This window comes from Amaranthus tricolor, chromosome 2 (genome assembly GCF_026212465.1).
Source record: "Amaranthus tricolor cultivar Red isolate AtriRed21 chromosome 2, ASM2621246v1, whole genome shotgun sequence".
NCBI lineage: Eukaryota > Viridiplantae > Streptophyta > Magnoliopsida > Caryophyllales > Amaranthaceae > Amaranthus > Amaranthus tricolor.
The window spans coordinates 7,426,017-7,440,586 of NC_080048.1; the positions used below are offsets into that span (position 1 = coordinate 7,426,017).

The following is a 14,570-nucleotide window of genomic DNA, read 5'->3' on the forward strand; positions in this document are numbered from 1 at the left end:
AGGAATTTAATTTACGAAATACCCTGTGCTTAACTGGGTAGTGGGTGGGCACAACATTCAACAACCATGTTGCCTCCCCTTCCCCGCTAACCCAACCCTTTCCCGCTCCTCCTCAATATCTTCTCACTTCCTCCTTCAATGGCGACAAATTACGCAACCTCACTTCGCCATTTCCCCTTTCAAATCCTCCCACTTCCATTTTTCCACTTCAAAACCCCTCAATACCATTCCAGAACCTTCATTAATACAATCCCTCCTCTTCGCTGTTTTTCTCCTCGCCGCCGAGGTCGTCGTCGTTCAAATCGCCGTAACCTTAACAAAAGAAACAAATCTTCTCAATCATCATCTTCTTCTGATTCTACAAGGCTCGAATTTGTTCTCGACGTTGATCAATTGAAAACTAAAACACCACTCTCTGTCCAAAGAGCCCTTCATTTTTTTGAATCCAAATTTCATCGATTCGTATCTTCTTCCATTGAAGCTTATAATGACCTTCGAAGTCTGATTATTGTAGAACCTGTGACTGGTCGTGTTGTTGTGTCATGCTCTGGGAGTACTGTTCGATTTGTTGGTGGGTTTTTGGTTTGGAGTTTTGTTGCTGTTGTTTTGGTTAGGGTTTTGGTTAATTTAGGGTTAGGGTTTAGGCGGAGAAGTGAGAATTTTAAGGTGGAGGTGATTAAGAGGAGGGATAGGAGTTTGGGTGGGAAAGAAGTGGTGGTTGAGAGGAGAGTTAAGGGGAATAGTGATGTTGGGGTGAATGCTCAAGATTTAAAGGAAATGCCGAGGAGGACTTCGAATCGAAGAGAGCAGAAGAAGTTGCCAAACTGGTGGCCGGATATTGGTCCTAGACCTGTTATTAAAGCATTTAAAGAAGAGTACCGGAGACAGGCCAACCTACTCGTTCAAGGTTTGTATTTCGAGGACTCTGCAAATTTTTATTGTTTTGCTTCAGTATTATGTATTGATTAGTGAAGACTGAAGTTATGTTTCTCAGTGTGTGAATTAGTGTGGGTCAATGGAGAAAACTTCAAAACAACATAAGATTATTACTTAAAAAGAACTACAAAGGGTGTGTTTAGCAAGAATAATTTAGTATAAATAAGTTAAGCTCAAGTAAAAATAAGTTAAACTCAGTAAAATATGTGAAGATTAGCACAAATAAGCTGAGAGAATACACCCCAAAGAAGTAATGAAATGGGGGGAAATGAAAAATGTTAGAACTGATATGTAAAGTGTGTGTCTTACAATTACTATGTTGGAGTGGATATTATTTGGAATTTGGAATATTTCATTGTAAAAGGTGGGATTGGTATATTTAATTAAAGCCTTATGTGTGATGCTGGTAAGCCGGTAAGTGTTATATTTGGACAGGAGAATAGTCATAATAGAATTGTTTGGGAAACTTAGAATTTCAAAAGCTTTAAGTTCTATAAAACTTTATACAAGTGTGTTACATATCTAACATAACTTTTACAACTCAGTAGGAAGCCGTTGGAACTTGAAGGTGTCTATTAAAGGGTTCAATGATTATTTATTTTCTAGTTTCTTTATAATGTCAAGGACATCCTCTGCTGCAGGGGGATCAGAGGATCATTCAACTTTGGTGTATTGTAGTTCGGTTTAGTATAGATGTTTTTGGTATTAGGAGTTGGTCACCACATAGTCCAATATCAATATGCAACTTTTAAATGGTGAATGTGTAAAATTTAATGATTTGTTTCAAATAAAATTTGGAAGGACGTGATTAATTTTCATTGGTGAATGAACTTGTTTGTGGAATTCTTGAGTTTTTTCAAATGGGGCTGAAATATTCAAGTTTGAATGCTGAATGCATGCTCAACAAGAGCCTTTTCAAGTAGTTGTTAGTGTCTTGACTCATTTAAAATCTGATTGGATGGGAGTATTGCTGGATAAAAGTCATGTACACTTGAATAAACTAACTCTTAGAGATTGAACCAAATTTTTGGGGAAGCTATGTAATGTTACATTTCTTTTAACAGCTGGAACAGCTACTATTATGGAAGGCTTTTATACTATTATTATGAAACTAGTTTCACTATAAAAGAACTTCAATGCGAAGGGGAGTGGGATATTTTTCAATCAAAGTTGTTCCTTTGGTTTGGAGCTTAGTTAACGCATACACCAAAACTGTTTCTCCAAAAGCTAGTTTTGCACCTTTTACGGTCATACCTATTTGATAAGGTACATGAATAGCTATAGGTCTTAGACTCTGTCAAGGCAGTATCAGATTGCTAACAACTTGCATAACAGAAATGCTTGGGTGTAAGTAGCTTCACTGTACAATTTCTCGTTCTGCCGGATAAATCTAACAAAATCAAACAAATGATATTGGTACCTGCAACTGTGGCCTAAAGGTAACCATCAGATTCTTCTCATGGAGCCTGTGTGCAGTGGATCTATATATTAGTCATTGGTTTGGTGATAGTTAGGTAGCATTAGGATATCTTATGTACATGAATAGCTATTGGTTTGGTGATGGTTAAATAGCCACTCTGATTATTTGATTGAATGTTTTGTAGTCACCTTGTGTTTAAACACATTGAGCTTCTTTTTGACTTTAGTTTATGTTCAAATTTCTGAATTCAATTTTATGATTGAATGGTTATTTCGGAGTTCAGTGTGAAATGGAGTGCGTGTGGAAGAAGTTTTGTTTCTTAAATGTTTAAGATTTTCGATTGATGTCAATATATTAAAAGATGGTTATTTGGCTGGAAAAGAGGAATAATGAAGAGTTATTTATGGCCTTCTAATTTACAAGCTTATGTTTTAAAGCCTTTTTCTTGGGGCTATGTTAACATAAGTCATCATCTTCTTGCTGCAAATTCTTGTCTGGATCTGTTTGCAGGTCATTCTACTGAGTATTTTATTAATTTTTTTTGGTCTAGTCACAGAATCTTTCAGATAGGATGACTTTGATTTTGAGTAGATGCTTGGTTGGCCTTAATCCTTATCTATATGAAAATGATCTTTTTTGGAAACCTGACCCTGCTTTTAAGGTTCATGTCTTATGATGCAAGTTCAACCCACCGTAAACAAGTTTGGATTGCATTGAAGTTTTTATATTGAATTGTGCATCAATATTGATTGTCAACATAAGATAATTAGAAAATTCACACACTCAAGCTTTATAAATTTGAGGCTACTTGATCAGATTACGCTCGAATAAAACCTTAATTTAATAGCTTCAGACACTCAAAGGCTAGTAAGATAGGAGACACTCACTTTTGAACAAAACTTTTGTTTTATAAACTCAACTCTGCTTTTGTCATTGCTCATTAGTTTTTTAATTTGTAAGCAAATAATACAGCTCTAAAGCTGTAAAATCAATCTAGACACATTTTAGGTTAAAGTTTGCTATAATTGAAAGTATGAAACTCTAGAAGATCAAATGAAGAGCCAAAGACTTTTCTTGGTTTGTCGGTTGTATATGCTCCATGAACCACTTGTTACTCCTCAACCTCTTGTCATGCTACTGTGTGAATGAGGATCTCACATCATCAAGCTGACGTCAACTATTTTATTTTACCACTAGTGCAATTTCAATGGCCTTACACAATTGCATTATTAATTTATTACACCATTTAGTGCATCTCCTCAGCTGTATTTCATTCCAATATCCAGCTACAAAGAGTATGACAACTACATCTTCATCTTTTGAATGTGTCCGTCTCACCGTACGAGGTCCATTCCAAATTGTACTCTTTGGAAGGGAGAGAACTAAAAAAGGAAACAACTGCAACATTGCCAATGCCTTAACTCCAACAATAGAGATCGTTTACATGGACCAGAAATAAGAAAAAGTTAAAAAGGAAAAAGGCTACTAAACATTATTTTATCCATATATGGGTATTGTGCCCACAAAAAATTGCATACCAAAGCAATCGAACTTCAGACCCTCCCATCAAATGGAGGTGTAGTTCACACCTTGAACTTGTAATTTTGAGTGGCAATGGAAGAAAATTGCTCAATTCAGCTGCATAGCTTAGCCGAGCTACTCCACTCTTCACGTTCCAACAAATAGTTGCAAATTTTGCTAGGAGTCCTTAATATATACTACCGTTTTGGAGTTTCTTTTAGCATTAAACTTTGGTTTTTGCATTGGCACACCAAAATTTGTACAAAATTTGTGTTTAATCGCTAAAAACAATAACTTTAAGAAGCTGTTTTATTAATGGAGTAAAGAATCACTAAACTTAGAGTTAAAATTAACAAATAGTGCATGTGCTCTAAAGTTGGAGTTCAATTTAACAAACTAATATTTGATCTTATTTATAAATTTGGAGTCAAATTTCGTGTTTAACCCTGTTTATGGGACTGCTAATACCTTGTCATGCCCCCAATTATGATCATTGATGTCCAAAATTTTAGTGTTAATTTTGTGTTTTAACTTTTTCAGCTAAACACCATATAACTACAATTGGGAAGTGGGTCAATTTTTTTTTTTTTTTTTTTTTTTTTTTTTTTTTTAACTTTTCAATGTGGAGAATGATCAAGTTAATATGTGACTTTTAGATCAGCTTTTGTTTGTTACATTCAATCTTTATGTGGGAGGTGTGGGATTGGGAGAGTTATATAGTTGACATGAAATGAATGATCTTGTTGAGGCTTTTTTGTGGAGGGTGGAGGAGGAAGAATTCCAATGTCAAAGGTACTGCAAGCTTTGTCTGTTTTTTCTGTGGTATAAAATTCATTATGGTTCTATTTCATTTTTGTTCCTAGTTGCTTTTTTTCTTTCTTTCTGTTAGAGGGTGATTGATGCTTCTGTGTGCTGTATGAAAAATCAATTATCTCTGTGCTGTATTTCATTAGACTAGAGTACTAAAATGTCTGTCTTCCCTTGTCCCCCATTTTTTTCTATCTATAATTCTGTTTTTCAAATTATTTTTGTGTATTTACTTGCTTTGTGCTGTGTTTAACAGGTAAATGCATGCGTTTCAAGCCTGTCTAAATATTAAAACTTAAAATCAAATTTTTGTCCATCAGATCATGATTCATTGGCCTGTTTCCAGCAATCATGGATGATAAATTGAGAGGAAAGGACGTCTCAGAGGAAGATATACTTGAAGTCAGTGGGTTTTCTTTATATGCATTGTGACAATTGTAAAATTCTTTGCTTATATCTGCTTTCACTGCCTAAATGCTGATTTGAAGGGCTTTCTTTACATAGATTTATTTTCCTTGTCCCTTTCCTTTTGTCAATCTTAAGTGAAACTTTCCCAGATAACATAAGTCAAAAACTCCAACCTTTTTTTTTTTTGGGTGGCGGGGGTGGGTGGTGGAAGAGGTTGATCAGCTCTTTCATGATTTAAGTACCCTTTTTTAGTACCTTGTACTATTGTCTTGTTAAGGTTTCAACTTACACTTGTAAAGGCCCTAGCTTTTCAATAATTGTTTAGTTAGCAATATCAGATCAGTCTTCAACAGGCAATTGGATAAGTGAGCTGTTTGCTCTGATATAGTCCTATAGGTGGAGAGAAGGTTATAGGTCATTTTGTTATAAAGCTTTAGTGCGATGGAAAGGAGGAGATTAATTCTTTGGACTTTTCAAATTGTACGACAAAGTTTTGTTTTACATTTATGCTAGTAGATAAATTATGAACTGTCAATTGGTACTAAATAGTCATAACGATTCACATATGTAGAAGAGATAATTTCTAGGATTTATGATGCACCAACTCCTATCGGTAAGCAAAATTCAATTCTCCTTTCTTGATGACCCATTCATTGCTGTAGAACTTCACATCTAGACTGTTTGAATGTTTTTCTGCTTGGTGTATTTTCTGTGGTGTTCTTGCTTCTCTTCATTTTTTTTCACCTAAAAAAATCACTGGTATTATTTTCTGCTATCATTCGTCCCAATATTTTGAATGTTTTTTTTTTATATATATTTTGTTGGTGGGTTGAGCACAGCTGCATAGGATTTGTAAAAGATCCGGAATACAACTCTCCTTCGGAACCGAAAATGCTCGGGACTCTTTTTATCGGTTAGCTGTGCACAATGTCATTAAAACTTGTTGCAGGTACTGGTCATTCCCATATGACATTCACTACTATGTTCTGAATCTGGGACACCTAAATTTCTCCTATACTTGTGATATATTCAGTTATTTTGCAGGGTAGGAAGTCCTTCAGTTCAAATTGATGATGAAGATGCTCGCCGATTTGTAGCTGGCCTTGCTTATGATGTAGGTCTCCCAAATCACCGTGCTGCAACAATTGTTTCTGCTGCTGTTGCTGCTCAAACGCGCTTATGGTTTTTACAGGCCTGGGTAATGCTGCTGATCGTTGCCCTACGTATTTGGGTTTTAAATTTTTTAGTTTTCATTTCTATTGATTGCATTTACAGGCTTAGGTCTGCTGATTGTGATGCTCTCTGTCGTTGGGTTTAAAATTTATAGTATTCATTTCTATTGATTGCATTTAACTTTTAAGAATGGTTTTTGTATTTAGTGTAAATCATACTTTGCACTTTTCATTAATTTTGGAAACATCGACAGGCTTAACCCCAATTATTGGGTTATCCCCAATATAACGGCAAGTACATGTTATTTTTTTGTAATAATCCAAACTATATACGTTTATATCCCAAAATAATCACAAGTAAATGTTATTTTGTTATAGTCCAAAATCTAAACTATATATGTTAATCTTCCCAAAATGATCCTGGGGGACCTATGACCAGTTAACGTAATTTTTCATTTTAAATATATTCAAGTTTTTCCCTTCTCTCTCCTACCATACGCCAGCTACATTACTCCTATCTAGATTATTTGGCCAGCTTTGCTTCCATTGAACTTGAATACTCCTCATTTCATGGGATGTATCGATTACTAGTGCAATAGCAGTAATCCCTCACCTTGTGTTTGCTCTTTTTATTTTATGTTGAAGTTTACGCATTACTCCATGTTTGAGTTGCATTTGATTTTTTTATCTCGTGCAAGTGAACTGATTCTTGAGGTGTTTGATGTTTCTTTTTAATATCTTTTCAGGCCTTGGAGATGCAAGCGAAACATTCAGAAGCTATGGAAGAGTTAAAGAAGATATGTCTAATACACCAAATATTTCCTCCGGAACCTTCCTCAGTATGTCTACTCACAAATCTAAATTTCATTGTTGCATTGTCCAAGAATTTCTGGACTTCTAACAAAAGCAGCTTTGTGAATGAAAGAATTATTAATCTATACTCTAGTGCAGTATTCTTTGAAAGTCCAATTTTCATGGAGATAGAGATCTGTTATCTGGTTTTTGGGCTGTAATCACTTTCTGAAAAATGACATAGTAAACTTATTGCACTTTTTATTCAATATAAAATACTAGTAAAGAAATTCGTGCAATACTCCAAGTTATTAGTATAAAAGTATATATAAAATTAAATTTTAAATAAAGATGGAATTACATGTTATCGATATAAGTTATAATATATTATATAAAATAGATATTAGAATATTGTTCTTTTAATGAAAAATATAAGTTTGTTAATATTACATGATATGTAAATATGTAATTCAATTTAACCAATAGTTATGTTCCATATGTCAAATTACTATGAGAATGTCCTGAGGAATTTTACAGTCTTTTAAATAGTTTGTATGATTTATTAGATTGTATGATATGATTGCATCAAGGGTTTTTAAGAACGTCTATCATGGGACAAGAGCTAGGCTGGCTTCCACATTCAATATTCCGTACACCATCTAAAACTGGCGCTTCTTGCTTTGACTTACTTTGTGCTTAATGATGTGATATTTAATGCTGAGAGATTTGTTTTCTTTCCCATTGAATTCTCTCCCTACCCCGCCAAACCTCCAAATGGTTGTTGATTTAATGTGTTCGGCTGCATATCGAAACTTCGTAATGCAACTCCTTTTGTTGATTCGATCCTCACCTTGACGTTCAAAATTTGTATGGTTTTTGCAGCCGGAGATGGAAATGGTTGCGCGAGGTCTACAGAAACACTTGAAAGTAGAGGACAGGGAATTTCTACTGACTAAACTTGTTAGTTTGTGTGGTGAGCAGAGTCCAAGAAGTGCTGCAGAGGCCCTTGGTCTGGCGTAGTTCCATTTCTTTCACAATTCATTGAACTAATTATCAAATAATGAATTAGGTTGGCATAAACTGATTAATTTTTGATATAAAAGCAATTTCACTAATTGTGAAAAAGTCTCTTAAAGAGACCGTCACTGGGCCGGCCCATTAGATTTTTTTAAATAAAAAAGGAAAATGTAGTGCAACAGCACGCTTAATCGGTAGGGTTTTATGGTATAGTTCAAATAGGCATTTAGGATACGTTAATTAGGGGTTTATAGTATGTCAAGTAGGTGATTTAAACATGCTGAAGATGTCAAGTGTTATGTGCTGTACGTGTTTAGGTTATTTGCTGTAAGGATTAGGTTATGTGCTGTTGGTGTTTAGGTTATTTGTTGTAGGTGTTTTTGTTATGTGCTATAAGTATTTTTCTTATGTGCTGTAGGTGTTTAGGTTATTTGTTATAAGTATATATGTTATGTGCTGTAGGAGTTTATGTTATTTGGTGTAGGAGTTTGTGTTATGTGTAGTAGGTGTTTCTATATCTACTTTCGTATACAAAATATCTACTGAAAATTATAGTAGTTGTTTTGTGAAATGAGTATGCCAAGTAGGTTTTTTTTTTTCTTGAAATGAATGGGGTTGGACTTTTGGAAGCTGTTCCTTAAAGAGACGGTCTCTCAAGAGATTTATTGAAGCAATTTTTGATACATGAAATCTGTTTGTCAAGCATTTTTTTGGTTTGATAGTAAATTTTCATGTACGTGAAAAGTTGTTGAAATATCAATTGTCCTTGGAAATTATCATGGGTAGATTTATGTGAAAATAGTTAAAGTGGTGAAAATTAAAATCACTTTCATAAAAATTATTCTTTTACCCCTTGCTAGTACCGCCATCGCTAATCTTGACAGTCATATCATTTTTTGCCTTATTTTTCCAAAATTTCTCTACATATATAACTTGAAATTTTATGTGAATCTTACTTAAATTCAAACAACTTTTGTCAAATACTTCTACCTATTTTCGATTAGAGCTTTTGTTTTGGAGTTAAAAACATTATAATTAAGGATAGAATCTTGTTTTGAAACAATATTTTTTGGTGAGTAATTCCAACAGTTCTCTTTTATTCTTCCTTAACTTCAACCTCATCTAAGACTTTGAATTCTTTGTAGGTGATATCATGGACATTTATGATTAAGAGATGAAGTCATATACTTGATGTTTTACCAATGACTCGATCTTTATTGAAATTTGTATTTGAATTCGATTTGATCCAATATCAAAAATAAATTAATAATTATGAAAAAACATGCACACAAGACTTGATTAATATTGTAAGATTTATCTAATTTAGCTCAATTTAAGCTAGAATCATTCACTTTATTATGTTTTAAAAATGGTAAATTACTTAATTTAATTTATTTTTAGTAGAGTTAAAAATGATATTGGTAAATTTTATTTGCTATGTAAGCTAACATTAACCAATAAAATTTTTCTATCTAACGAGATTTTATAAAAACATGTGAAATTTTTTCAGTTTGTTTAGTATATTGTATGATGCCATTATAATCAAATTAAAATAAATAAGTTTGTAAACACTACTTAAACATTATTTTTATTTTTTGTCCACTCAGTTATATTAAAATCTATGTTCCACAACTTTCTCTATTTGAACCAAACTTTTGTCAAATTTTCGGTTTTAGTTTGACTTCTTGTATATTTTCCCCTCGTTTTACTAATTTTTAAAATGAACTTATTCCTTTTATTAAACCTAGCTAGTAGCTAAATTCTTTGTCTATACATGAAGCAACTGTGATTTATTTTTTTTATGAATGACAAAATATAAGTAATTTATGAATTTTTGTAAAATAACTAGTTTAGTTTTTTTGTAAATGCACAAATTATCGTTGATTTATTATAACTATTTACTTGTAATAGATAAACTATATTGTTTTAATTATTGTGATATAAGAGTATATTATTTTTGTATATATTTATCACTGAATATTTTATTGAATATAAATTTATGATGAAAGTTATCTTTATATTTATTATAAAATATATCTTTTGAATAATATTAATACAAATAAATATTTAATGTTGATTTCATGGTCAGTATCACAATAATGTACATAATAAATGAAACAAATATATCTAATTGACAAATGTACTACTAAGTTGTACTGAAGCATTTAGTACATAATATGGGTTGCAGATAGATAAATATAATATATATAGTATAGATAAATGAGTCAACCTAATTTGTTGCATGGAAAAACTTTTTTTTAGAGATTATTATATAATTAAGGTATTAAATATTGATAATGTATCTGTAATACCTTAGATTTAGCTTAAAAAGGGATTGATAGACTACTCATACCAATAAGGTACATCTTCTTTTCTAGGGAGCCCATTTACTAAGAACTCCACAGTTAAGCGTGCTTGGTGGGGAGCAATCTTAGAATGGGTGACCTCCTGGAAAGTGTTCCTGGGTGCGCACGAGTGAGGCTAAAATGCGCTGGAAAGATTTGTATTGGTTTGTGGGACCAGTCTACAGTCTCCATGAGTCCAGCGGTCCGAGGGGCCGGGGTGTTACAGTATCAATATGAAGATTATTACTAATTACTAGCTATTTAATCTGTATTGTTTGTTGTAAAAAAGATACAAATAATGCTATTTGTATCATTTATTATAGCAAAAGATACAGATAAAGGATTATTATGAGTTGATATAATTTAGAATATCAAGAGGTGTATAATTAGTTTAACTGTTTCTATATAAAGATAATTGATTTTAACATTATATATGACATGATTTTCATTAGACACAATTAGGCAAAAGATATCAATGTTGATTTATAGAAAACAAACGAGCTTTTAAATTTTTATGTCTAATGATCTACAATCTTCTACGATTTGTTATGTACAAATGAAATTTTATGTTATTTTAATGATTTAATATATATATATATATATATATATATATATATATATATATATATATATATATATATATATATATATATACACACGGATATTTCATGATATACCACTGAGTTTCTTCGAAATTTACCATATACCACATGAAATATTTTAATTCACCATATACCATTAAGTTTACGTCCGTTAGCACAGAATACCATTAATGGCAACTGCCGTCAGTGTGCCGTCAACACTTGCCTCGTGGTTTACACGTGCCTATTAAAAATCAAAACAGAAATTAGAATACAGCAGCTCTGCCATGACCACAAGGAGTATGAAGATTGGGACAGGTGGCTCATCTGAGAGCATCACCGGAGACGAAGGAGTTAAAGGTTTTGAAGAGGGTCAGCACGCACAGAGGAAGAGGGACGTCAGGAGAGTCTCAATTCTGAACTAACGAGTCTGAAATCGCAACTGGAAGCCCTGAAGTCACAGATTCAGGCCATGGCAGATAGACCTAAACTGGTAGCACAATCCCAATTTGAAGATGACGGAAATGGCAGTGTTTCCCAGATGCTACCTCTGAATGAATTCCCAACCATCAAAAACCAATCAGACACAAAGCCAGCCTCTCTGGTCGGGACGAATCAGCAGCAAACCTCGTGGAAAGATAAGGTATCAACCCTATTATTTTACATACTTCCCAAAGTTTGATGCCTAAAAAGTAAAAATAAGTAATTAAACTAAAAAAAATAAATTAATTTTTGGACTCCTTGATTTAGGATTCCTGAATAAGCTGAAACTCCATTCGCACATTTTTGAAGCACTAGTATCAATACAAAATCAAGCATAGGTTATAAATGAAGTTAGAGCAATACGTTGATCGTACCTGAGTCGGAGGAATAGCTTCTGGAAGCGAGGAAAGAAGAGGAAAAACAACAGGCAGCGGTGGGAATGGTGAAGGTAGACAGCAGCATGGGATGAGATAATTGAGAAATCGAAGGAGAAACTAAGGATGATAATGGCGGAATTCGAATATAAACAGAACGAGATTGTTGAGGACGAAGTAGAGATCGTAGCATAGATGAACGTTGAACCCAGATTCTCGCCATGGCTCTCTCGTTGTGTTGCTCGAGTCTATCGTTTTCTAGTACTCTAGGTCCTTCGTGTGCAAGGTCATGTAGTCAGCAGCCTTTATACTAGCTTCTGTATCAGCCATGCAACAGAACTTGTTCAATATCGATGACCAGGCCACCTTGACGGAGCAGTGCAGAAGTGACCGAAGGTCAGGGGAGGAAATCGAGGGTAGAATTGGAATCTCTCCACATGGGCCTTGCTGTCATGGCCCAAGAACCCTCCTCAAATTAACTGGAAGTGCACGAAAAATCGAGGTGAAGGTCGGGCATTCGCACTGACAGAAGAGCTGCTGTATTCTGATTTATGTTTTGATTTTTAATAGGCACGTGTAAACCACGAGGCAAGTGTTGACGGCACACTGACGGCAGTTGCCATTAATGGTATTCTGTGCTAACGGACGTAAACTCAATGGTATATGGTGAATTAAAACATTTCATGTGGTATATGGTGAATTTCGTAGAAACTCAGTGGTATATCATGAAATATCTGATATATATATATATATATATATATATATATATATATATATATATATATATATATATATATATATATATATATATATATAGATATATATATATATATATATATATATATATATATATATATAGATATATATATATATATATATATATATATATATATATATATATATATATATATATATATATATATATATATATATATATATATATATATATATATATATATATATATATATATATATAGGGTAGAAATCCAATAAAAAGGGGTGTGAAATAGTAAGGATAAGAAGGAATAGCTACCGTTGATTTATTAAGAACAAACGGTTTTAAAAAAGTTGTCTTAACAAAAGATCTAGTAACACATGTTTATGAAGAAAGCATCACATATTAAGAAAACATTACAATTTCAAGTAACACATGTTTATACAAAAATTATCATATATTAATTAAGAAAACATCACAATTTCAAGTAACACATGTTTATACAAAAACTATCACATATTAATTAAGAAAACATCACAATTTATTTTTTGTTCAGAACCGCGTGCAAGATGGACCATTGATTTAAGATCTGACTGATGAAATTCCTTCCTATCCTTTTTATTTTTAAACCCCTTCCTATTAGATCTTATATATATATATATATATATATATATATATATATATATATATATATATATATATATTTCAATGATAATATTTTTAAGATGAATATTATCAATTTTTTTATCATGTCAAATCACCTCTAAATCAAGTAATAAGATACTTGAGCAAACATGAGAAGCTAATAATTAGAGGGATGTCAATTTTTTAGTACATGCTAAGTTGAGGGAAAGGTTAGGGACAAGACCACAATAATCCAGTTGAGATAAAATCTAATTTTTTAAAGTATCAATATTCATATATTGAAGGTTATTACATGTTTAAAAATTGACTATTTTATTTGAAATTTGATCAATATTTCTTAATTATAATTTATATGATTTATTTTTATTCTTATTTTTGACTAATTGATTGAGTATTTATTAGAGATTTTTCTTTGACAAAATACTTTGCTTTCCTTTCATCATAGTAAATCACATCTAATTAAAATATGAAGAATAACAATTTAATTATTGAGTGAATTCCTTGAATTGGTAATTTCCTTTACTAATTGTCTTCTTTAGGAAAAATTTAACATTTGATCATATGCCAAAATTTCAACTAATTAATACTATTATTAATTGGATATTGTTTATGGGCGCTTTTGGGGCGTTAGTTAATAAGGATAAAATTAAATTTAGATGTATAATGTATTTTAAACTTTTAATTTTATAAACATTAAGTATATTAGAATTTATCATCAAATCACGCATCATCATATATATTATATCATTTCTATTTGTTATTTTTTTATTTTACTCTTTCAAATATACTATTATTCTTGTTAACGATTGCTCTGAAGATTCATTAGCTTTTGCATACAAATTTTGACTAATAATCATATTTAAAATGTTTTTTAAATCTAATTTCTTAGTCTCAATCCTTTTACATTCAATCATTAGGGCAACAATTATAAAAGAAAATATATAATGTACAATTAAAATAGTAGTAGTAATTGATACTATTTACAAATTTTGATTGTCCATCATATTAATGCCTTTTATTTCTAACTCTAGTCTCAACACTTAAATTTGTTTACAATCATTAGGGCAACATTTATAAAAGGAAATATATAATTTACAATTAATGTAATAGAAATCAAAATTTAAGAAATTATAACTACTAATAAATTTTGATTATTAATCATATTTATTAATACTTTTTAAACTCGTCTAAACAACTTTATTAGTTTAACCCCTTAAACTCAACTCTTTAATTTCCGTGTCATTCGTAAATAGTGCAAAATAATTAAATAATATACAATTAAAATAATTGAATAATTATAATTAGGGTCAACTATAAAAAGGGGGAAAATTCTGAAGTTATTGTAAATTGGAAT

General features: G+C 31.9%; 1 protein-coding gene across 1 annotated transcript; it reads left to right on the forward strand.

Annotated features, from left to right (window-relative positions):
* LOC130803996 (uncharacterized) lies at window positions 1–8,758 on the forward strand. Its single transcript, XM_057668264.1, has 6 exons — window positions 1–907; window positions 5,031–5,086; window positions 5,932–6,041; window positions 6,137–6,290; window positions 7,011–7,103; window positions 7,939–8,758. Exons 1-6 carry the CDS (start codon window positions 139–141, stop codon window positions 8,074–8,076), a joined length of 1,320 nt encoding a protein of 439 aa, XP_057524247.1. The 5' UTR covers window positions 1–138; the 3' UTR covers window positions 8,077–8,758.
* The last annotated feature ends 5,812 nt before the right edge of the window (window positions 8,759–14,570 follow it).

What these genes read in the sequence shown, in the direction of transcription:
- LOC130803996 (XM_057668264.1), top strand. Translation starts at nt 139, where the DNA reads ATGGCGACAAATTACGCAACCTCACTTCGCCATTTCCCCTTTCAAATC. An exon ending in GTCATTAAAACTTGTTGCAG is followed by an intron (nt 6,042 to 6,136) that starts GTACTGGTCATT and finishes GTTATTTTGCAG; the next exon opens with GGTAGGAAGTCCTTCAGTTC. An exon ending in TTCCTCCGGAACCTTCCTCA is followed by an intron (nt 7,104 to 7,938) that starts GTATGTCTACTC and finishes TGGTTTTTGCAG; the next exon opens with CCGGAGATGGAAATGGTTGC.